This window comes from Cyanistes caeruleus, chromosome 3 (genome assembly GCF_971803275.1).
Source record: "Cyanistes caeruleus chromosome 3, bCyaCae1.hap1.1, whole genome shotgun sequence".
Lineage (NCBI taxonomy): Eukaryota > Metazoa > Chordata > Aves > Passeriformes > Paridae > Cyanistes > Cyanistes caeruleus.
In genome coordinates this window covers 50,096,023-50,122,118 of record NC_141703.1, presented here as the reverse complement: position 1 = coordinate 50,122,118, position 26,096 = coordinate 50,096,023, and the positions used below count along the sequence as shown (strand labels likewise).

Here is a 26,096-nt window from a genome sequence, read left to right as displayed (position 1 = left end):
AGTGCTTTTCCCAGTCTCCAAAAAGTCAAACTCCATGTGCATTCCATTAAGGCAATGCAAAGCCCAGGCTAACTGGTCTCGTTACTGAGGCTCTCGGTGCCTTCAGATGGCTTCCAGCTGTCTGAAAATTGGACACCTAAATGTGACCCAGTCAACCAAGGCTTCTTTTATAGTTAGTGTAGAAGAAAATAAACACCACCAGAGGCAAATTGTATGACCTATCTTGGATGCCTATCTTATGATGAGATGAATCACCTTCTGGAGGTGTCTCTTTCTCTTCATCTACTGTACATAGAAAGGGCAATGTGTCTCACATTCTCATGAAAAAAACCCAAAACTTTAGATAATCTTTTGTCTCAGAACTTGGACTTTACTGAAACATCAAATAGGCAACTTGTCATGTGAGACAGAAATGCTGTGATCCTAATAGTAGGATCACCTAGTAGCTCAACCCTGGTTTTAAAGTCTTCCAAGGAATGCCTTTAAATTTGCTTACAACATCTCCATGCAGTCACCCTGAACATCAGACTCATCTTCTGTCCATTTTTCAGCCATGCAGTAGTAGCCTGAGGCTTGGACAAACCATGACCTCCCAGATCTGCCAGGGCAAGTATGCCTCCCCATGCCCTGCCATGGTGACTTCTCTCCTCTCACCCAGGTTCTTCCACATTAGGAATTCAGGCAGGGCCAGTTCATTCTGTCCTTGAGGGAACAGCATAAATAGAAGGATTACAGGTCCTGTTTTTTCAAAACTGCTCTTAATTACTATGTAGGCTTACCCAGTGTCCTCTTCAAGTTGGCACAGTTAGAAATTTTGACCTCTTCATTGAAAGTTTAATTCTGTATTCATACGGACTTGAAGAATTTAGACTGTTTACCTCTATTTCTGTGATGACTGTATGAAGTTCTCAGGTTTGCTTGTAGTCATAAGAGTTGGGGCTAAACAGAATAAAAATTTTATTCTGGAAGTCTGGGTAACAGAGCAGTTAGAGTTCAAATAGGTGTCAAAGATGATGTTTATTAATGTAAACAACTGTGATCATGGGGACACCCTCTTCTGCATCATGGATTATGTCCCTTTCACAATTGATATATCGTAACAATAAATCTAGTCCTTCATAGTTGCTAATGATAATGGCTGAAGTTTTCATTTCAGTCCCACTAATCATATTTGAAAAACCTATGTAATTCAGATAATAAGTTTCATTTTTCTTGATAGAAGCCAATAGATTCACCAACATCATGTGTGTACACAGCAGCAGAGAAATACAAGCACAGAACCCTTGAGCCAAAGGTAACCATTAAGAAGAATTTGTCCAAAGCATGCCAGAACACAGCAGCTCCAGACTGGAAAGGCTGGTTTCATACTGCTTAGATGCTATTCAACACAGCGTCCCTTCTTGTCAAAAGAGACACACATCTCCAGAGGAAGATTTGTCTCAATCCAGAATTAAGCTGTTCTCTGATGATGCTTGTTTCTTTTCACTGATGGCAGGCCTAGGTATTCAAAGTGTAACATACTCAGAAGCAGCTTAGATTTGCTGAATGTGGGGTGGGTTTGCATTTACTTGAGACAAAACAGTTCTGCTCTTCCCAAAGCACATGGCCAGAAAGAGAGTACGTAGAATGTTGGCGTCTACATGAATGGTTCTACAATTGCTGAGATTCTTGCTGAGACCTAGTCAGTGTAGGTCACTCTCAGGAATACAATGTGAAAATGTTCATCTGGTCAGCTGAATTTCTTCCAAAACTCCACTAAATTTTTACCTATTACAAAATTAGATAACTAGTTTGCATATAAGTACATTAGATAGCAAAAGCTAGGACAACCTACATCATTCCCCACTTACCACACCAGGTGGCTTCAGGTCACAAGGCTTTTTCACAATATCAAGCCACCTGTGTAAGGAGAAAAGAAGACTGAGAAATCCAGAAAGATTTTGCAGTTTCCCTTTACAGCATAGTGGTTAAATTACCAGACCCCTCAGAAAGACTTAGGTTTAGGTCTTACCATCAGTATTTAACTCCCTTTGACTGCCCAAAAGAGTATCTTAGTGCCAAGATAACAGCTATTCTGACACAATAGGTCTCATTTTTTCTCATTTGGGCTGTTTCAGTTTCTCTGGAATTATTATGAAATAGGTTATAGGGAAACAATCTATGTTTGAAGATTGTACCTCAAAAATGGTTGAGCACAACTCATTGGAGCTTGCTGCTGCTCATGTTGATCAATCAGAACATGAACAATCAAAAAGCTCTGTAGACTTGGACATCCCACTCTGGCTGATTTCTAAGCAATGCATTATTTCCAGAACAAACTCCTACTGATTTCAATAATTATATTCTGCTGGCTGATCCGTGCTTTAAAAAATCTTCACCTCATGTCTCTATCTAAATATTCATCTATCTAGCTGACTTTAAAAATCTGCCTCTTTGAATTACACGGTTTGGGCTTAAGGGTCACTTATAAAGTGACAGTTTTCCTTGTCAAAATTTGGACTATTACAAGATAATAAATTTTTGGTTTTTTACTTTATTTTCTGTTCTTTCCCTCCCTTCCCTACTGCAATTGAGATTTTTAATTCACTTGGTTCTAGTGAGAAAATTCAAATAAAATATTACCCTAGTTTTGGGTAAATATTACCCTGGTCCAAGTCTTAGTACAATTACTGCAGATGGATAATACTCTCACTGAGGTCTCTTCTCCGATTAATACTTAGATGCCAGCATAAGTTTACTACTATGATTTGCATAAGGAGTAATGGAGAAGGTTCATCCTAAAAAACTGAATAATAACTTGGTGGTAAGGGTCCTTACCAGAGATATGTGAAATGACAGGACAGGAAGGTACTCAAAAACTAAGTGATAAAGCAGGGCTTTCTCATGTTATATTTGTTGATTGTGAAAGTCTTCTGTTTCATTCCTACAGAAAATGTGAACACTTTCTTAAATTTTGGGAAGGTCCTGTATAGGAGCTTTGGGGTTTTCTTGCAGTCCTCAAGACATAGACACATAGCACAGACTCCCATGACAGGTTTTCACAAAACTTTGACTCCTCCCTACCTGACATGAATGTCCAAAAACCCCATGAAATACAGTGTATTTAGATATACCTTTTTTCTTTTGTTGTTTCTTTTTTCTTTTTGACCAGAAAAGAAAACAATGTGGATTGTTAATCCAGCTATCCCAGTTTAAACATTTAAACTGAAATGCTGCACTTCCATGAATTAACAGGGGAGAAAGCAGACTTGCACACACATGCAATCCCTTTCCTCTCTACCCCCAAAACAGTTAATACAAGTACTCCTGTATTACAGCAGACAGGCAATATTTAGTAACTATTATCCCATGAACTCTGGCCAAATTCTATTCTTCTTGACATGATCATTGGGGTTCCCCTCACACACACTCCTTAATGACAGGCTAGAGTTCTATTTGTATATCCTCAGATCCAGAGGATTCTCAGTCCCTTTACATGTCAAGGTTGTCCTGTTGTACTTTAAAGTTTGTTTTACAATGGTAATTGTGGATCATGAGTTCACATAATGTTGTACTTGATGTTAATAAGCAGATAAATGTATAATCGCTCAGTATTACAAACAGTTCTAAGTGAAGGACCAAAAGACTTTGACATTTTGCTCCACCCTTTGTGAGTCAGTAAAACAGATTGGATTATAAAGAAGAACCAGTATTTCACTGTGATGAAACTCATAAAAATACCCCATAAAATATCACTACATGTTGGCAGTTTATAAAAGGAGATTAACCAGCTTATCCATTGGTATTAACATGCCTTTAATAATGGTAACCTTCTTTGCAAATTAAATAGTTATTAATTAAAAATTCTGCCCAGGTATGCTTATATGCCCATGTGAATATAGGCACCTACCTACCCTATAAAATAGACTTATATGGAAAGAATTAACCTGCTTTCTATGTTTTCAGCAGATTATGAATAAAATTTAAGAACAGTTGGCTCCAACTTAATCCAAAGGGTGATATTTTGGGTCTCAAAGTTTCCTTTTCAAATCCACTGATGTAAAAATCTTCACTGAAGTAGTGCCTGGGATGATGGGTTTTGCAGTGCATACTGGCTCTGATGGTTTGTGTTTGTGTGATTCCTGTAAGTGCTATAGGATATTACAACAAAATCAGATGAGATGGCCCACTGCATTGAGGAAAAAAGGTGTCACACATGTTCATCCACAGCTGCAGCAAGCACAATTTAGAGGCACTGGAACAGATGACACAGGCTGGAGATTTCTTTTAGAATTTCTTTCCATGTTTTATAAATGATTATATTTTATGCAATTAAAAACGTGTTCAATGTATTTATGACTTGAAAATGTACTCAGTTTGAAACTATTTTCGTGGTCTAGAAATTTGGAGTTTCTGTAATTAAGATCTGAGTCTGTTCAGATCCCTTTTTCTTCAGGAATAATCTAAGTGTCAAAATTAGGCAATATAGCAGTCATAACTCATAATTACTAGAAAAACAGTGACAGGACTTAATGGTCAGATGTATCTGGATGGAGTGACTGATTAAAGACACAGCCAAGCACAGAGAAATAATCTTATTAATTCCACTTTAATATGAGGCAAGAAGAATAGGTAGGAAAGGCTTTGGATCTGTAGAAGAAAACAAATGGGTCACTTAAAAAGATTGTATACTAAAGGAATCAAACAATCCAGAGATGTGTATCCTAGAGAGTCACTAATTCTCCAGTGTTCTGACCTGCACTGGCTCCCACTATCTCAGAAATCCAAAGTGACAGGTGATGTCCAGTCAAAGAGTTGTGTATTACCCCTGTCTTTTTATTTTTGATAAAAGAAGATAAGAACCTGTTTAAATTGTACCATGTTGTTAACCTTAGATTAATTTGGACAGGGTTATAGATAATGGATTAAGAACTTTGAGGCTTTTTAAGAAGTAGAAATGAAGACCCATGAAGCCATCATCTTAAATCAAGATTTGACATCTTGAATCAAATTGATTCTCCATTTCCTTGCACACTGGGAAGAAGCCTGATACCCTTTTATGAACAGCTAGCCCTAGTAAAAGCACTAAGCACAGGAGTCGTCTCCTAACTTTGTTTGGGCTCTTGATTTACTGAATCTTAGCTGTCAGATTCTAGTCTGGAGAACTAAAGAACAGCTGCTCCATATCCATTCAGACTGCACCATAAATGACAGTCCTACACAATAATGAAAGCAAACGATCTGTTTTGTATCTGTTTAGCCCACACAGAAGGAAGTTCTTAAAATGTGGATTCCTAGTGTCTTTTTTTTCTTTGCAAAACATACATCTAAATGCAGTTCCATGCTAAGGTTATGGATTCTTTTGTATTGTGCTCTATTCATTCATTGACCAGATGAAAACAAAATAAATAAAATATCTGACTAAAGTTTCATACATACTTGAACATATGACACAGGCATAAAATCAAGTACCAGCACACTCACCCCTCCTCCTGTCCCCTATACATTGATAGTATCTGAGATACAAAACATCACAAGTGTGACCCCTAAGTAATGAGTTTTTTGTGACTTCCATCTGAATCCTGGTTTTTAAATTCTTATCACTTGACCCTAGCATGTATTATTGCTGGCTTTTTCCTGGAATCTTAAAAACAGTTCTGTACATAGGCCTCACACAATTCCTCACCTCAGCATCACCTTTGTTCATCTGCAGTGCCCATAACATTAATGGAAAACATGGATCTTCAGCTCTCTGTATGAATTGTGAAGGACTGTTGAGGGGGAGAAGTGGGACCTCACCCTAACTATCCCATATCTTTGAGCAGTCTGAATTTCCCATTGGAGGTACCTGTTGCAGTTGCTGGTTCTAGAGACATACTAGGCAACAAGGTTGGGCTTGGCTGACCCTGTCAGGAATCAATCAGTTTGTGGAAATTTAATGTGAACAAGTCTTTACACATGAGACAGGTGTGTGACTTCTCATTTTAGTAAACAGTGATTCAAGGGTTGATTCCTCTACCTTTTCAGGAGTGCTGAGGAGATTATTCTAATTACCTAGCACATAGTTTGGGACTGGCAGATAGATACATATATGAGAACCCCAGACCCTTCTGGACTGGCAGCTGGAAGCCAGTCAGGATATCCTAGAACAGCTTATATGGAACAGAATTTCTACATTTGTGTAGCTGAGCTGACTCTTAGAACCAATAAGGTCTGGAGAGACATTCAATTGCATCTATAGTAGAAGCCTAGATTTGGTCAGCTGAATTCACTGGATTGACTGGAGCTCAAATTGCTTTCACATGCTAGAGGGTACACTCATGTGTAGACACCTCCCTGCTGATGTCTGAATCTCCCCCCAAAAGACAATTTAACTGTCTGGGTCTCAAGCCAGTTGCGTACACACCGGCACCAGTGTCACCACTAATATCCTAGATGGTCTAAAAAATCTGTGTTGACCTGATGTTGAACAGAATCCAAAAGTCTTGTGCTCTTCTGATGAGACTGCTGAAGGCATGGTGCATCTAAGGAATCCAAGATGTCACTAGACTCACATACTGAGTTGATGCCCTGGAGACAGGTAAGATAAATTAACATTGCTTGTACATCGCTTTCAAAAGGAAAAAATAAAGATGTCTTGACTAATTCTTAAAGGATTCATTCTGTTCCCTTCTATTCCTATGCAATTATTTTAACACAATTAAATGAAATCTCTACGGATCCATACCAGTATTATTTGGACAGCCATAGATACCAAATGGGTCTTTGCAATGAGAAAAAAATACTTTCTTTTTAATTAAAAAAATTTAATAAGCATACTGATAAAACATCTTATATTAATTTTCCAGCAACTGGAGATCTTAAATTTTACATTAGTGTGTGCACAGATATTTAGAACACTGAAACAAGATTGTTTTACCAGTATACCAAATCTAACTGTCACCATGACTGCTGAATGATACATTTCTGGCAACTGCAGCAAATTTGCCACTGGGGAAGTTTGAATGGAATGTTGCTATGTAACCAAACTCCAAAAGGTGTCTTAAAAATAGTGATGAATGAGTGAAGTCCACAAATAGGGAGGGTTTTTTCTGCCACAAATGTAATACTTACTAGCACCTTTTAATTGCATCAGTAAGTGAACTGACAACCAAATAAATCTGACAAAGAATGTGAAAACCTTCATATATCGTATACTGTTGGGTGGAGGATACTTCATGGAGGCTTGAACTAGTTATTTGCTTAATAACAAGGTTATATTTGGTCTCATAATTACAATTATGATTTCATGGAGTTTCAAAATCGGGATGACAACAACCTTCACACTCCATGCAAAAATCTAGGTATGTTCTCTTTGTGGCCTAGAAATATGACTCAGACTGAAAGAGAAAAATTTAAGAGAAGCTGAAAGATTTACTGTCCTAAAAGATTAACAAAATAATTTTTGTGAACACCTCATTTGTATTAAACTAAACTTTTCTAATATCAGAATTCCTATGTATGACATTTTATGTCACGTTTTGTCTGTTTTACTTTTGTATGCTTTCTTAACACGCTCTGGTGCTTTTGTGTAAAATTTACAGAGGTGATAATTCTCCCAACTTTTGCTTTTAAAATAAAGACATTCTAAATCCTTCTTCCCAAACAACTAATTGCAATGACATTATACCATTAAAATAATGGAACATTGATGGTGTTACCTCTCTTAATGTTCTCTTTTTTATTTTTATTTTTTTATTTTTATTTTGGTGGTGTTAAAGCTGAGATTTTTAGATGACATGAATACCCCAGCATATCTCAAAATAATCCACAGCCATTGTGAACAATTTCAAGAGTAGTTCTACCAGTCACATCAATTCATACTTGCCATTTCAAGTCTGAACTTCTGCTGTGTACATAAATGCTCCAGTATGTCCTGGCTGGATTCTCTATGGAGCTAGAAACTCCGCTCTCTGAAGACAATGGGCTACCATGTTATTCTTAGGGTGTACCAGACAAGGTAATTCAAGTAGAAGTAAAACCAAAAATATGAATATCATGGCACAGTCTGTGGTTAGAATCTCAGATACACTTCACTCTGCTGTGTCTTTTGGGGTTTGTTCAGGTTTTGTGGCTTTTGTGAGTGAATGTCATGCATAAGCACTGGGCAGTACCAAATCCTCGGACAAAGAATTGAAATGCATCACATGGGATTTCTACTCTTGCATTCAAAGATCAAAAATTTGTCTGGCCTTAACGTGCTAAGTCCTCCAGTGTGGAATCAAGTCTTTGGTTCCTTAACTAGGCAGACTGAAGGCTTAGAGGATAAATGGATGGTCTTTTCTTAAAATCAGGGAGCAAACATAAGAAGGCAAAAGAATTCTTTTAAGCTAAATTATCATGTTGGAACAGAGCAGATAGTTAAAAATTAGCAACAAAAGAGTTCAGAGTAGAAAATAAAAGAAGGATTCCAAGAAACAAATGCCCCTTCCCTTGAAATATTCAAGGCTAGGCTGGATAGGGCTTTGAGCAATCTGGTCTAGTGGAAGGTGTCCCTGTCTGCAGAGAGGCTGGAATGAGATGGTCTTGAAAGTCCCTTCCAACCAAACCATTCTAGGATTCCATGATTCCATTAAAAAACTGTGAGTCTTACAAGTTATGAGAGGAAGAAACCTAACTATTTAGAAGTGCCTTTGATCAGTTTATGACAAGTATTCTATAGTTTGTTTGCTCATGATAACAAGGAAGTGTGCATGATGTTGGGATATGCTCTTCACATGGCCTTTATTCTTAGCAATGTTAATTAGTAACACAGAATTTGAAGTCACATGAAGCTGAGGATCTCCTATCTTATTTCAAAGTATTTGTTGTGATTTATGATAAAGATACAAAGAGCCTCTTTCTCATTGTGGACTTACCTGGGAGGATCCTGAATGTGCTTGGAGTACCTTTATCTTCCAGTTAAACTGAAGATTATTCAGCTTTTTCCTTATTCTACAAAATCAGATTGTTTCAAGTAACATAAGATAAATACAGAGCGAATAATAATCTAACAAGACAGCTGTAACTAGCAAGGATATGAATGCAGATAGAAATCATGATGGACCCCACAGAAGTTTTTGATTCAAACTACTGGATTTGGCACATGCATTTCAAATATTTAAGTATGTCTTAAGCTGTACTTTTTTTTTTTTTTTTCCACACAATGACTGAGAAAAATTGAGAGGGGATGATTCCTAATTTAATGAGCAGTTTGCCCTTTTCAGACACCTTTCCTACAGAGGCAAATATTACAAACAGTGTTATTAATCTTTCTAAATTTCAATGCCTACACTCTGTTGGTACCTGCTTCTGAGATAATAATCCTATATAATCAGTGAAAAAATCCTATTATACAATGCTTGAGGAAGATTTCTGATAAAGGTCAGGTATATAAGAATATAACTACTTCAAATGCAGATCCTTCAGCACAGGTGATATGAATTCCTCTACAAGGGATTGCTGCTGTCTAGCTTAGGCAACTGATTTTCAGGGATATAGGGAATCATTACAGCAAGCACTGAAGTTTTCTACATTGGAAAAGAGAAAAGTCGGTGCCTGACTTAGATATTTAAAACTACATGGGCAGTAATTCTTTTTGGATGACTTTGAAAGCACCTACATTTTTCTGTTGTCTTTATAAGTCCCTACCTTTATAGAATAAGTTTCCTAAGAACCTAAAATTAGTAACATGTTAGATGTGTAAGCTAGACAAACAGGACTAATTTTTCACTGATGATGACACAAGAAGATTGACACTGTAGAAGGAAAGAGTGACTGAAGAGAACTCAGCCAAGATTAACCATATATTGCTTCTGACTTCATATTGCAGTAAGTTCTGACCTAGACACAGGCACATAAACTATATGCAAAGAAAATAGAGAAAAATAGATGAGATACCAAACTCCAGACACTCCAAAAATATATAGGCAAAGAACAAGGTGAAAATCTAAAAATAAAACTATTTTTGTCGAAGTTCTTGAGGGACATCAGCAATGTTTTGCTTTCAGACTGCATATTTGGACTTAAAATAAAAAGTCATATTTTTCAACAGAGTTTAGAATCAACTTCTATATTTCTAAATAGTTTCACAACAGATGACCCAACAGATTTTTCTTGCATCTGTGACCTCATTAGTGTTATCCATTCAATTAAATAACAATATTGAAAGAAGTAGATGGGAATGAGGAGGTATAGTGTTATCAAGATTTACTTAACCTAGAGAATGATTTTCTCTATTAGGAGAACCAGAACTCTAATGTTAGACAGCCTAATAACAAGAGATCTGTCTCCAGAATTGATTAGTCTTCATCTAATCTCCAATGGAAAAAAAGCAGAAGTTCTATACTCAAAAGCAAAGCTTAACATTTTAAAACAGCACACATGCCAACTTTAAAATCACATATTTAGGCACAAACAAAAAATATATTTTCTGTATTTTCTTCACAAATTTCACCATGAGACGCATTCAATATGCTTAACTTCTTAAAGTGCATCAAGTGTGCCATTTAAAAAGTAGCACTCATATGTTACTGTGCTTACTTTCACCATAAAAATAGATCTCCCAGCACTCAGAGAAGATGAAAAAAGCTTCAAAAATAAGTATTTTAACTCATGCCCTAGACACCTCTGAATCTGCTCTACACTTAGAAGAGAGATCTGTGCATGGGAAGAAGAGCACTTGCCACTGTGCAGAAGCTGCTGTTAGGGAACTTGACTCCTTTCAGAGCAATTAGAGCTTAATGGACTTTAAAAAGAAATCCTAGTCTCACATATTCATTAACTCTATCCCGTGAGACACAGGTCCTCTTCTCCATTTCTTTTCACACTCAAGGTCAGAAAGAGGGCATTTTGGGACATCATTCAGTTATCTTTTCTTATTGATCTTTTAAATTATTTTTTTTTCCCCCAGGAATGACCAGCAGATCTTTTCGGGTGCAGCTGAAAGCAGTAACTGGCTACTTACAGCTCATCCTGCAAGGGCATGATTTACCCAGGCAGGTGCAGGCAGACCTGAGCTCATTTTGCCTTTCCTCAGAGCTGGCTGACTGAGCAGGAGTGTGGATGGGATGAACTCAGGGCTGTCTGTACCCACCTGTGCAGGCAAGCTCCATAAATCATTAGTCACATCTCTGGGATTACCATCCACGTAAAAAAGCTGGCTGCAGAAAGCTGCCAGGTGCAGAGGCTCTCTGTGTCATCAGCCAAGAGCTGGGCATCTCAACTGGAAATTCCTCACACTGGATGATGGGGTGATGAGTGTCCCTTTGAAAATGTCCTCCTTTTTTATTATCTAGGGGAACTGCAGGGATTACCTTAGACTTCTGTCTAACTTGGAGATGCTGGCATTAGGTAAGAGAAATCTGATTCCTCAAGGGTAAAAGTGTGAGCACCTTCCACAGCGTGGGCACAGCTCACAGGTGTCAGCAGCAGGACATTGGCCAATGTGACTGGAGTGGTCTCAGTCTGACACTGCAGAAAGGATAAACCAAAGCCTTAATGCCTGTTTTTTCCAGAGTTTTCAAACAAAGCTAGACCATGGAAAACGAGATGTCCTGGTTCAGTTTTAAATTGTTAGCAGGTCTAAACAGATTTATGCAGCAGTCATAGGCATATGCATTTAGGAACCATAGACTATTTAAATCCTAATAAATATCTTCTGCTGAACTGTGTCAAAACAGAGTGCAAGAAACTTTGAGTGGGTTCCTTAAACAAATAATGTTTTAACTTACTTAAATGATGCCCTCCAGGTATTATACTGAAACACCTGTTTTCTTGAGCAACAGCTACTCCCATGGGAAATAAGTTCAAAGACAATATAGTAGCATACAAAATGTTTTTGCCAGATACAAATACAATGCCTACAGTATTGCAAATGCATTTTTTTTTTCATTTGCAGTCAGTCATCTTTCCTGAATAACTCAAGGTCATTTATACAACATGACTTTTTATTTGTATGAAAGAGATTATCAATGGAAATACTAAATTTCACTCTATTTTTAAAATACCTTGTTGAGTGTAAAGGGAAGAAAAAAAGTAAACCTTTTCACAAACTGAATTTTAATGTTAATCCAGAAAGGGGGAAAAAAGTTTTCGCACCTCAGCTACAGTTTACCTTTAGTCCTCCACAAGAATCTGAAATGAGAAATGTCCAAATGAAGGAAAAGATCCCAGTTTCCTTCAAAGAACTTTAGATAAGGATCAACTCCTGCACCCAATGATTTCAACAGTATGCTGTCTAAGCAGGGCAAAATGATCTAATGCTTATCTCTCTGTATATCAAGATTACACAAAATCAATAGTAAATATAAAGTGAGATTAAAATTAGGCCTTGATAATGCTGAGTTATTATTCAGAGTTAAAATATAATTTGCAATGCATATTAGTTTTGGGAAGGATGACAGAAGTAGAGGAGAATAAAGGGGAAGCAAATAAAGGCTGCATTGGTGATGTCTTCTCTGCCTTTTAGCTGACAGCCCAGTTTTGTTCAGAAAGGACAGGATTTTATCTGTTGCACTCTTTCTCGGTGGTTCATTTATGAAACATGGTGGCTAAGACTTCTGAGCAAGCAGACAAGGATACACTTTATTATATTTAGAGACTTTTCCACTACTCATATTTTTCCATTAATTTCAGTAGAAATTTGATTGAGCCCTTTACAAACACTAATACCCACTGAGGGCTGGGCGTGAACATTTCCAGCATAAGTGGGAAATGAACATTTTCAAAAATAATGTTCTAGCTAAAACAATTTCCTAGTAAAGTATTCACAAGCAGCAGTCTTCCTGCAGTTCTTGGCTATGCAAAACAATTTAATCATACCTTAAAGCCAACTGGAAAAAAGTTGTCTAAGCCCTATAAACACAACCACTAACATTTCCAATGATCTTTCCTAATTCCTGTTGGAAAGAACTCTTATAGTGCTACCTAGCAGTTCAGTTTGCATTCTCTGGAAATCATCTCTAATGAGGTGATTACCTCAGAGCAATTAGAAGTTTAGAAATAAACACAACTACATAAACAGAAAGATGTGAAACATTTTTCCGGGCTGACTTTGCCAAAGTCAAAACAAATCAAATTCTTGGAAAAGGACTGACATCTTTCTAGGCATTGATCAACATTCTCATTTTAAACACATCAGAGAAAAAACTATTTCAGATAGAGCTGGACTTTCCCTACATGCCAACTGGTGTCCCAGTAGCACCTTCACTTTCGAAAAACTGGCTGGAGTGTATGGGCTCTATTTACCTTCACACCCTTCTCACCTTTTACATGAGCTTCATTGTCTGTGACTTGAGCTTAGAAAAACTCAGCAATTTCTGCCAGGTTAGAGAAGTGTACTGAAGTACTTGAAGTAAGGGGCACCCTGAAATCAGGAAAAGTCAACCGGGCTTGCAGACAAAACCCCCACCAACCAACCAACCAGCCAACCAACCAACCAACCAACCAGCCAACCAACCAACCAACCAACCAACCAACCAGCCAACCAACCAACCAACCAACCAACCAACCAGCCAGCCATTAAGCAGTCAGCTTCCTTCAGATGATTTCAGAAACTTCATTGTCATATCCAGTCTCCAGTTGTGGCTTGGAGTGAGGCTGGCCTGACTTTTCCACTCTAGAGTTCTCTTCTGGTGTGTCTACTGTGTGGGGAGAAGCACAAGGGCAAAACACAAAAGGTATCTTGCCAAAAGTAGTGGGGTAGAGGAAGGTAAGGTGGGAAGCTCAGAAAATCTATGGGTAAGCCCCTCCTTATGTTCTGGGAACATACATACTGAGACTAAACCTCACTTCTCAAGGCACTGAGATAACTTTTCTTCTCCTGGAGGAGGGAGAAATGAGGAATTCTCAGGTCAGACGACGTTTTTACAGGAGCTACAGGTGGGATAGCAGGACAAGCTGCTTTACCTGATTCATAAGATAGTGTACACATGGCTGTTGGACTTATTTTTGCAAGGGAAAGCTTCCAAAATTATTTTTTGTGAGCTCAACCAAATTCAACTGTTCAAGCATAACTATGTTATTGCTCAACTACATCCTTACATCAGTTCATAGATTAATATGATGAGTGTGTTTTCCCTGAGTCCAACGAAAGGTTGAAAGCTTGATATTATCCAGATTCAAAGGAAAAAGGATGGAAAGAGTAAATCTCATTGGTGAAAAGGAGGGCTCAGCCAGCCCTACAGCAGTTTGACCTGAAGATAGCCTCTCACAGCCACCAATGCAGCTGTCTGTGGAGTTTTCAATAGCCAGATGTTGTTACTGGAAAATAAATTCCAGAGTTCATTGGAGCTACTTATAGTCCTAACCTTGTGTGACCAAGGCAGCTGATTCTGTAGCTAAAAAAAGGTCTTGCAGATTAAGCTGAATGTGAAGCATCAGCTATAGAATTATGTGGTATTTTACTGGCAAAACTGTAATGACTAGAACATGCATGTGCCTCTTCACTGTGCCAGCACAACTACTTTCCTTTTTTTAACCTGTTCTGTATACCTCAGGAGGTGAGCATACAATTCAAACAGTGGGTGGAGCTGATATATTTTCTTTCCTTCTTTGCATTTGGCTGATTTTCTCTCTTGTCCCTTTAACATCATTTTGTCCTTCAGTGTGAATACTATATGATAGCTGTAAAATTTTTTTGTGAAAAATAATACAAAAAATGCCCTCCCATTCTGCAGAAAGGGAAAGATTTTCAAGGTCCTGGAATGTGCATGTTTCTCAGCCACCCACAGAATGCGTGAAAAAATTAAATGCATTTGACATGTACAGTACACCATGTCATGTCTGCTGATGTGATCCAACAGAGAACTAAGAATTACTCAATGCTGGGCTTATAGAAACAAGAAAAGGAGATGATGGTTGCTTAAAATTTACTCTAATTTGTGAAACAGAATGGATCCACACACCTTGATTTCAGGGGAATATTTCCTATTTCCTATGTAGAAAATAAATTTCAGTTAGAAAGACTTATTTTTATTAACTTTATATAATGCTTACTGCAACATGCCGTTGGGGGCTTAAAATTAAAATGGGCTTGCAGTATGAGATGTCCCTTTTCAGCAGGGAGACAGCAAAGGAAGTGGAAAACAGTATTCTGAATCAGACCCTGTAAACTAAGACCACTCTTTTACATGGTTCTGGATCTGCATCTGAAACACCAGTACAAGTACTGAGCTACCATTTTCTGTATGTGCTGTAAACTTGAGAAATCTCTATGAATCTGTAGAATATTCTACAATTTATCAGGTTACAGAAAATACTGATGCCTTATTACAGCTTGAAAAATACCTGCGCTGTTTTGATGGGAAGAAGCACAGTACTTTCAATTCCCACATCCCACCTGCTGGATAGGTGTCCTGTAATATTAAAGTTTCATTACATTCTGTGTTAGGCATACCCTGTGGGTTTGGGTAAAAGCATTGTTAAACTGTAAGTTCCTCCCTCATTTCTCACCATCTCCATTAAGCAGGAACAGATGACAACAATCATTCCCACCACAGTCACATTTTTCCAGGTCTTTTATTTTCTGTAGAAATAGTGTCACCTCAGCTCCTGGCTTTTTATACATAAAAATATATATATCTAATATATTATAATATATAACAATATATAAAAGCTATACTTTTGGCTTGCCATTGCTAATGCTGAAGCAATGCCTCTTCAAAAATCATCTGTTTGGTGTGTTTAGGGGTCTATCAGAGGTGGTCAGCTCTTCATAGTATTGCATTTTTTGTATTACTGCAGATCGTGCGTGTTACAGCTTCTCCATTACTTCTGCCTTCATTTTACTGTACGCTAAATGTTTCAGAATTGTTAACAGCCACCTTGTAAACCCTGCAGTTTTCTATAGAATTCAGAGTTGTTTTTCTGTACTTTCTGTTTTATGGAAGAATATTTCAGGTACTGTCCCTGGGGACTTGACTTTTCTTCCTAAACACATGGAGATGTCTGTACGATGCTGTTTCTCTTAATTCAGGCTCTTAAATACAATTTCCACTTTGACAATATTTAGATTGCCTATTAAATTTAAAACCACTCAGTTCCATTTTAGGGTATGCTGATATTTGTACACATCGGAGGGATATTATATTAAAATGCACTTTTAAAAAGAACAGAAAACAGATTTTGCAATTACGAATAGGGTGTGTATGTCTTAGGGCATCTAAGTTAAGGCTACTTCAATTAAAAAAAAAGAAAAATTATAAGGAAGGAAAAGGATTTTTTAACATACTGAAAATTTACTTTCTTCCCTTACATAAAGATCTACGGTCCAAGAAACATGCTTTTGGCTGATTATGCTGAGCTATTATTAGAAGTAAACATTTCAGCAGTTCACAGATAAAGGGAGAAAGCAAACCAATTCATGAATCATCCAACCTAAGGTAAACTTTGGATCAACTCTGCATTTAACTCCATGATTAAATTCCATTTGAATATCTATGCACTTTTTTTACCTCTGTACTTATTAATGATAAATCACCGTATTTGAAACACATAAAAGTCTATTTAAATTACTGTGAAAGGAGGACTTTTTGATGGCAATATCCTAGCTACAAATGTAGGGAACAATTCCTGAAAGAACAGTAGAGGCTCATGGTTTTTTTCCTTTTTCTTTTTTTTTTTTCTTTTAATAGACCCTGCTTACCTCACAGATTCCTGTGTGAAAATTAAAGGCTGAGTTTATAAAATTACTAGCCCTACCCATGTCAGATCTTCTCCACATATTTCTAGATGAAAAATTAGAGAGGAGACATTAAGCTTTATAGAAACTGACAATTATGAAGAAACAAATATGTGCAGAACCATTAGAGGTGCATTTGAAGGGAAATCTGTGGAAAAAAAATGTTGATTACCAGACTTAAAATGACTGCAGAATTGCAAAGTGGTGGGGGATTTGATTCTGCAGAGTCCCCATCCCTGGGGAGATGGTTTGGGACTGTGGCATATTGGGCTGTCTGGAATACACTGTCTCTCTGATCGTCTCTGGGCTAAATGGCTCTTACAAAAATAATTATGTGCAGGACTGAGTTTTTATGGCATGTTGACACTGCTAAAACAAGGAAGCCAGGGACTGAGCTCTAGCATGAGTTTACTGATGTTCCAACTCTTCACAGGGTGTAGCTTATTCCCTGGGTTTGGTCTGGAGCACTCCAACTAGCTCCTCCCGAGGAATTTTGCTCGTGGGATCCAGCACTAACAGAGGAACCAAGCTTTGGCACAGGGTTTGGTCTGGAGATTTTCATGGCATAGGCACAGCCCCAGCACTGTGTATCCCTGTACCCCGTTCCCAAGCTGAGCCTCACAGAAGGAGTAGGGAAAAGGCACTATTTTGCAGGCATATATACCCACGGGTTGGTCACTGTTTGTAAGGGAAAAGTGCAGTGGGATTGTAGCAGTACTGGGAAACTACACATGTACAATGGATCTTACTGTCTGCCTGCTTATAATAGCCAGTTCATGTACAGAAATCAGACTTCACCTCACAGCAAAGACATCTTTCTAGTCAGGTTGCTGAGGTTTTTGAAACATGAACTGCTAAGCCTGAAGCAGCCCTCAAAATATCCTTTCCCATTATGGTGACTGGATTTCATGGACAGATACTGGAGCCCTTGCTTCTTTCCATCCCACACTCCTTTAAGGGACCAAGAAAAACCACTGGACACTGCCTCTTTGTTGTGGGTGCCATCTAAGGCAGAGCTACAAGCAAAAGAAGATCATCCCTTTCTGGCTTTCGAATGGGTCTTTAAGAGGTAACAACCTCCATCTGCTTTCTTTCTCTGAAAGCAAGGGAAAGGAACAGTGAGTAGAGAACAGAGGAGATGGGCTTGAGGCCACAGCTCCCCAGGTGTAGCCTTCTTTCCCCCTGTCCTGAGGGAGATTGGGAAGCAAGGCAGGTTGGAATAGCCAGTTCAGTGGATAAGAGGGCTTCTGAAGGAAGCTGGTGTATGGTCAGTCAGGAGGTGCTTCCTAGGGTTGCTTCCCCTTATCTCTGTGCAGAGCACAAAACCTGCCCAAGTGGCAGGGGCAAGGTGGAGTTCTACATTAAGATCAAAGAGTACCTCCTCTTCTCTCAGCAGAGTAGCCCCATTTTCCATTCTTGGAAAAAAAGTAGGAGAAGTGCTGATTCTGGAGAAGAGGAAGATTGGGAAGCTGGAGTTCAGAAAGCACAATACAGAAGTGAAATGGGGTTGCAGACAGAAGAAGGTGAAAATAAAAAGCTGAGAGAACCTCTGAGGAGAAGGTTAGGACCACACAGACAGGACAACAGAGAAGAAAATTAAGAAGTCAAAAATACTGAGGAAACAGAAAAATTAGGCGTAAAAGCCACGTGTCACCTATCTTTGGTAGCAAATTCATGCCACAGACCTTAAATCCCTTTTCTCTTTCTCTCCATTGTGTTGATAGATAGAGAAGTGAGTTCTGAGCATTTTCTAGGCTGTATGAGTGGACAGAAATAACAAAAATAGATTAGCATCTGCAGAGGACAGTTATCCAACTATCTCCAACACTTACTTTACAAAAAAAACCAAAACTGAAATAGAAATAAAAAGGCTTTACATATACATAGTGAAGAAAAATTAACAAGGGAGCATTATTCTTTCTCTGACTGCATTTACATTTCCAGAAGAACAGTAGTCTAATGTGATGGTATGTGTCTTAAAAATGGGACCTCATGCCCAGCCATCTGTTAATCTCATCTTGGCTTTCCTTCATTTTCATAGCCTAGTGTTTGCATCCCTCCAGCATATGTTCATTTCTTCATTTTTAATCAAGTATAAAATACACAGGGAAATGGCAGAGACTCTGAGGAATAAAAAGTTCTTAGTGTGGCCTAAGTGAACTTCCAAAAGTGAACAGAAAATTCCTTCTCTTTGTCACACAGTGTTATGACTTGACCTGTCTCTTTTCTCCTTTCGAATATGTAATAACAGCACTAGAATTTACACCTTTTAAAAGCTATAGTGTTTTTAACATTTTAAGTCAAAAGTAAAGCTTCACTTTATTCCAGTGTCACCTGACTTTTTTTTCTTTTGAAAAGAAAAATCTCAGACATAGTGTGCCTTTTTTACTAAGACGCTGAATTCACTCTGAGTAGCATGGTGCAAAAAGCTTGCTACTGCAAATGCCATGATAAATGAAATCTTTCAATATAAGTGAAAAAAACATGTCCACAGAGAGGTCAATCTAAAAATCCGTGCACGATTTAGACATAGTGTGAATGCACTGTCCATCTCCTGTAAAGAGATGAAATAAAGAACACATTTTGACTAAAAAGAAGCATCCAAAAATCAATTCTTGATTTAAATTTTCAAATCTATGTAGGGATTTTTAAATGTTTCAGGTTGCTTAAGTAGCTAGCATAAAAGATCTTGGTGCTAAAAGCACTTCCTGAAAATCAAGGTCCTTTAAAACTGTCTTTGACTGAATGCTGAGACACCAAGGAGGGCAGAAGTCATGTTTCTCACACTTCTCTGAAGAAACACTTTATTTGGAATTCTGAAGTGTGTCAGCAGCTCCTACTAAACACTTGCACTTCTCGGGTTTTTTTGAGACAGCTTGTGCAATGTGACATTGAAGTCAGAAAAATGAAAAGGCATTTACATATGTATTTAATACACGTTGAAGGGACCCCAGGGTATATATTAGACCAAATTAGGAGCTCATTTGAGATGGCTGAGATGTCTTCTCTATGACAAACCCTGATTGTAGCACCACTACTCAAACTCCAGATAGGTACAAGAGGGACTTGCTGTGTTGATGTGTAAATGTGACAGAAGTGAACAGCCAAAGTTAAAGGCTTTCCTGTGCTTTTCTCAGAGAGAGGAAAGCTTAAAAATGGACCAACCATGTCCTTAGAAGAAGCCTTATCTAAAGCAAGATCTCATGGCAACTGTCTCATGCTGTACCTGTGTAGCTTGTGGGAAGAGGTGAGTACTGAGGAGCTTAAGGAGCAGGAGCTTAAGGTGGTGCAAAAGCTTTTGGCTGGGCTGTAAGATTAAAGCCTCGGCTCTGCTCGGAGCAGAGCCTCACAACTTACCTCCATCAGGAGATGCCCTCACTCACCTGCAGGCACTCTCTCAAGGTGTTTTCCACTGTTTCCTCCCACACAAAAAAAGACACCAGAGCTCTCCCCCAGGAGCAAACCACAGACAGTCAGAACCTCTGTGAACTGCCGGCATTGTCTTCTGGCGACCGTTCAGGTGCGGGGCTGCCCTTGGCACTTGGCTTGCTCGCCACGGTGTATCCGCTATTTCAGCTCCATGCCACCCTCCCTCCCTCCCTCCCTCCCTCCCTCCCTCCCTCCCTCCTTTCTCTTTACTACTAGTTACATGCTTTCTACACTGAGCCTTCCTGAGAAGATGTCTGAATCATGGGTAAACAGAGGAATACATAAAAGTTTTCAGTGAGCTGATGCTGCTTTTCTCTCTGATTTGATCCCACTTCTTAGCTGTCGTTTTGGTTTTTTTTACTTAATTTATGATTTTTTTGTAGAAATGTTTTTCAGAAACAAAGAGAATGACAGCAAAACCATCCCATTTGAACTGTAAAAAGAAAACCGTAAAAAGAAGCAATGTAGGTACAATTGCATTAGGAAGGAAGAAAAGAATTGAGAACAAATGAAATGCAATGATGAGAGTGCCATATAACAATTGGGAATAAAAGAGTTGACATATGAAAGAGACACAGAAATCCATCCATAATCTAAGAAAGCAATCTGGGCAACCTGGAAATCAGTAGGACTCTTAAAATAAAGCCTTATGTGGCTTTCAAAAATAAATGTATCTTATTTGTTACAGTAAGCATGAAAATTCATAACAATATGATGCTCTAATGCTACTCCCTGTGTTAAGCAATTACAAGGCAGCTGAAAGCAGTGAGGGAGAAGGGGAACTTCCTCTGCACAACAGAAAGTGGCAGGATTCAGGTTGTTTAGCCTAGATTTTTTTAACCAGACAGCCCCCAGATCTTTTGCTAAGTCGTTAATGCTTTGTTATGAAAGACAGCTATCATCTGATAAACTCCAGGCCTATTGCTCACCTTCCTGAAACCAGATTTGCCATCTGTTAGGATCCAGTATTTAAATAACGATGCTTAACATTTAGAACTGAAATTTCCCCAGCTCCTCAGAGGACCTTTTCCCTTACCATTATGTTCTTCCACTTTAAGCTGCTTTTCCACACAATCACAAAGATATTTCTTCCTTATCACTGAGTATCTTCATAGTCTTCAAAAACACCTGCCTCTAGTAAAGGCTGTGCAGTCAGCAAGCTTTCATGGAAGGCACGTAGAAGAAGCAGCACAGCAGTAGGTGGTTAGCATCCTTCCCTGAGAGCTCCTACAGCCCACCTGTAGAGAGCAGATTCACCCAGCAGACCTTACTGCCTGGAACTCACCACCCAGACCATCCTGGGCTACAGGCAGCTCAGGCTGAGCTGCAGCTCCAAGCATGGCTAGGCTCAGTTCATATCTGACTTCATAAAGTCTCCTTAAGAGATCTCTCAGATACAAACAAATATGGATAAGTGTGTTTCTCTATTATGTTCATCTGTTTGAAATGCTATGCATGTCAAAATCACACTATGAATGTATGGATATCTACTAATTTTTGGAGGTAAAAATCTTCTAGGCCAAAAATTCCCTTGGAATTTTATCACAGAAAGTTTAATAAAGCAGAACTACTCGCCAAAACCCACAGTACAATATTAAGATGTTTGTGACACCCGTAACATCACAACCCAGCTCTACATGACAGCACACAAATTAGCCTGCCAGAAGTCTAATCTCTGATGGCAAAGAGGAGCAGCTCTTTCACCTTTCTCAGGCTGGAAAAACACCTCTCACCTCTCTCCTCTCTCCCTTCTGAGTACTCTTTGTACTTAGGAAAAAATGATGAGCAACCTCATGCACCGAAAATTCCTGCATAATGCCAAAATGCTAAACAAGAGAAACAAGAGAACCCTTTTTTTTTTTTTTTTCCTCTGCAAATATAAACACATTCCACTTGAAGGTACCGTTAAAAAATAGCAAAGATATGATTAAAGAATTCCATGTGGATTCATTACAAGCTTTCATTTCTGGTAAACTAATAAAGCTTTCCAGCTCATTTAAAAAAATAATCTCCCAACATTACACAGGAAGAAAAAATTATTACTCTTTGGGTCTCTGATAGGATATTAGGAGCAAGGCAAAATATTATCTATGCCAGATACACAAGCCAATATCGCAGAAAAACTCATAAAGTATATCAAGTCCAGGCAAAAACATAACAAGCAAGAAGCAGAAAATTACTTGAACTGTAGCAAACTGATGGAAGACCCATAAATATAACTACTGTGCTCGCAGCCAAAGCTAAAACCTCAGAAACACATTTTCAGAGATACACAATTAAGACTGGGGGGAAAAAAATAAAAGAGAGAGAAAATTAACAATAAGCCCAAAAGCTTTTTACAGACTGTAATGAAGAAGGAAAGAACACAATAATAAACCAGATGAGGTAATAATATACCCAGAAAGAGTTGAGAAGACGGAAAGTGGACAAAAGTAATTTCTAGTTCAACTTGGCAGCAATTTAAAGAAGCAAGAAACAAATAGATGTGTATATATATTTATATACATGTACATATATATATATATATATACTTAAAAAAAACATTCAAGAGCACTGCCAAGATTCCTTGTGATGCTATTTCTGTGCACACAAATACTCTTTCACAAATGCATGTGAGTAGCCACATGATGTAGGACATTAAATACAGCAAACAAGTCTTGTTTCCATTCGCAGCCTTTACATTTCTCTAATACTGGGTTTTAGAATGTGATGGTCTGAGAAAGAATTTGCCCACTCATGAAGATTTTCCATAGTAACTTAGAGGAAGGAAACCATATCAGTTATATTGCATGAATATTACAGGGACGTTTCCCTCCTACATCCTGTATATGTGGGGTTTGTGTATTGGCAGCCCAGTAGATAAATTAATGTTTTATGCATTTCTTAGAGACCTTTAAAAACCCAAAACAAAACAAAAAATAAAAAAAAATAATAATATGGAGCTTTTCAGTATACATTGAAACTCCCAGGATGTGTTTTGCAAAGAACCAGCAAGCTGAGTTTGAAATACATGTCTGGTAGCCTGTTTTCAAATCAGATTTTTAATTTCATGTAGATCTTATTATTTTTCCACCCATAGTGGTGCCTGTGGTGCAGATCTGTCCTGAAGGAACATCTTTTGACAGTGCTTTGAAGAAAACAAAATCAAAAGGTGGAACTGTAGAGGGAGAAAGAAAGCAAATTGTTCCCACACATTTATTGCCAAATAAGAAAAACATAAAGAGCTCTCTGGAGAGTTGTAGCTACAGTTGCAGCTATGTCTTGACCTGCTGCACTGCTTTTAGTTTTTGTAGTCCTCAGAGGCAAATTGCATAGGGTTCACCCAGGTGAACAGAGAATCATCCAGCTGCAGATTCATCCCACCTTGCTCTGGGTCCCTACACAAAAGCCTGTGTGAGGAGCAGACCTCTCTTACCCTCTTTGCACAGCCAGTGGAGGGGGAGAAATTTCTAGAAGAATCTGACAGTCTGGATCTAAACTGTCCCCTACAAGGGCTTCTGTCATCTTGAGGATAAGCTAGTTCCATTTTTCTCTTTGTGTTTCAAGGGCACTCTGGTAGATGTTCAAAATTCATATTGATAAAAAGGCTTTTTTTTTAAGTTTTTCTTTGTACCATTTTCTTTGCTTCCCTGCTTTTTGAGTCTATTGTTTCCCCTAGAAAATGGAGCATAAAGAAAACAGCTTCATGTATTGAGATACTAAGTAATAAAATGTTAAACAGTAGTCTAAATTAGTGGGGAAGTCATTGGGAATAAGGCACTTAGTGGTAGTTGTTGAAAGGCTCAGTCTTATTAAAAAGGAGTTTCCATACTTTGTAAACTTGACTGCCATGCTCTCAGTGCCCTGAAGATTCCCACAGTCCTGAAGCTTTGTGGTGTATTTTTGCTCTATTTCTTTTTTTTCCACGGAGAAGGAGAAGCAGCACCTTCTGGTAGGATCTGCTGCTACTACAACTAATGCTTGTGTTGTTTTAAAATCCCGTTTAATCCACTGCATCCATTCGAGCCACAGTGTATTTCATCCTGTTTCCCAAGTGCCTCCTTCCTGCTCCAGAGCATTTGCTGAAGCAAAGCTCATTCGCTGCATTATACAACCCCAAATTACTCCAGGAATTAGGGCATTTCTGATCCTGCTGCTAATACTGGTGTTATACAACTGAGGCTCCCTCCAGATCTGCTCTGTCCTGAGGGCGGATAATAGAAGTTGCTGAGAGGAACATGAGTTTTGCCAGGTCTGGGCTGATGTCTGCCTGCTTCAGCTGGGGCCTGATCCTGACGTTTGCAGCTGAGATCCACCCTCTGGAGCAATCTGCTGTGTGGGGAGACAAGGAAGGCAGGTTTGGCTCCAGCAATGCTCTGAGGCCAACTGAGTGAGCACTGCCGAAGTTTCAGAGATGGAAGAACTAAGTTGAAGCACTCTGCCCTGGTAGAAAGTAAAGCTAGATGCCCAGGTGACCTCTAGATGAGCTTGTTTCCAAGGAAAGAGGTTTTATGGGATCTCAAGGGGCTTTCTAGTTGACCAAGTCTAGAAACACAGACCAGAGAAATACACCTGTGGCACAGACAGGATTTACTGAAAGTTAGATTAGTGGTAGACTGAGGGCAATCAAAGATCCCTGAAGTCCAAGGCCTCTTCCAGACCTCTTATAATTTTTTGGTTTTCTTATGTGGCATCCAAGACCCAAAGGCAAAAGTCTGGAGCAACACTGATTAACTTTGGACCTGAGAGTCTCGTGGCTTTTCTGTGTATGAATAAGTAGCGAAGGTGTTGGCAGCACAGTATTCAGTACTTGTCCATGTGAGAGAAACAGAGAAAAGCAGGCTGTCACAACCTCTCAAGATGCCATATCTTATTTATATATTGGAAAGAAAACAGGCTATAGTGTTTGTGGTATTCTTTAAACTGATTTCAGTGTTATTTCTCAATTTACCTTGGGAGTTAAGAAACAAACACTCCTTAAAACGCAGATTATAAAACACATACTTATGGCCATCTGGAAAAAACATACTGATTGATTAAAGTTCAATCTATCTGCTTTAAGACCAGCTCGCAGTAACTGCAATGATTGCAATTCCAGCTATGAGCATTTTCTTCTTAAAACATTCCTTGCTCTTATCAGACAAATTATTCAGCAGAACTTTCACTTATTTCACGTATTTCAGTGCCCAGGACATATCCGATAGTCTGGAGCACAGTTCTGCAAAGAGAAGAACAGGATTTCGTGACTGGTGACTAAGAGTTGCTGAAGAATATAAAGGTCCAGGCTCTGTGAATAAAACAGATACATTTGCATACCCCCTGTACCTTAAAACATGATCCAAAATATTGACCACAGTTTAATTACATACAAACATGTTCTGCCTGACTTTATATAATGTTCTCGTATTAATTTAATAATTAAGCAATTAGCCCTGAGGATATTTTGCAAAACAGCCTACCAGCATGCAAAACAAAATGTAAATTTTATAAGTATTCCACTTGCCTCTGACAAAAGAACAGTAAGTGATTTCAGTGCAGAAAGGTCACTGAAACTGTATAATTTTAGAATGTTAATCAAAAATACATTTTGAAATGCAAAATGAAATGTAAAAATATCTTATGGCTACATTAGCAGAAGCTGGAAGTCTGTTCTTCTCGTATCAGTAAGGAAAATTAGGTAATAGTCTTTTACACATTTAGTATGAGATGAGGTACATACACCTTGTTTGGAAAACTTTCAGGGATCTCACACACTTGGCCTGGAGTTAGCGTGGGTCAGTGTTGCCCCATATCTCCCCATTATCCTCTTAACCCTGCATGAAATACTGTTGATTAAATCTTGTATCTTTAATTTTTCTAATAGCTTATGGATAGCTTGAAAACAGAATGTGAGCCAAAAGCTCACTGAATATTATTCAGTGAGCATTCCCCAATTATTCTAGCAGTGTAGTCAGTTCCAAACCACTAGCAAATTTGCCATAATAAAATTTTCTATTGACTTTCCTTTATA

At 38.4% G+C, this 26,096-nt stretch overlaps 1 protein-coding gene across 2 annotated transcripts in view; it reads right to left on the bottom strand.

Moving 5' to 3' along the window:
- Positions 1 to 349: 349 nt before the first annotated feature.
- The window catches only part of KLF12 (KLF transcription factor 12), a 303,507-nt gene continuing 277,760 nt past the window's right edge, over positions 350 to 26,096 (bottom strand). The window contains exon 8 of one of the 2 annotated variants that reach the window (XM_086881070.1): positions 350 to 1,899. In XM_086881070.1, coding sequence (XP_086737196.1) covers positions 1,883 to 1,899 — 17 coding nt within the window. In that variant the 3' untranslated portion in view covers positions 350 to 1,882. The remainder of the gene's footprint in view (positions 1,900 to 26,096) is intronic. The other variant, XM_086881069.1, reaches the window with a different exon arrangement.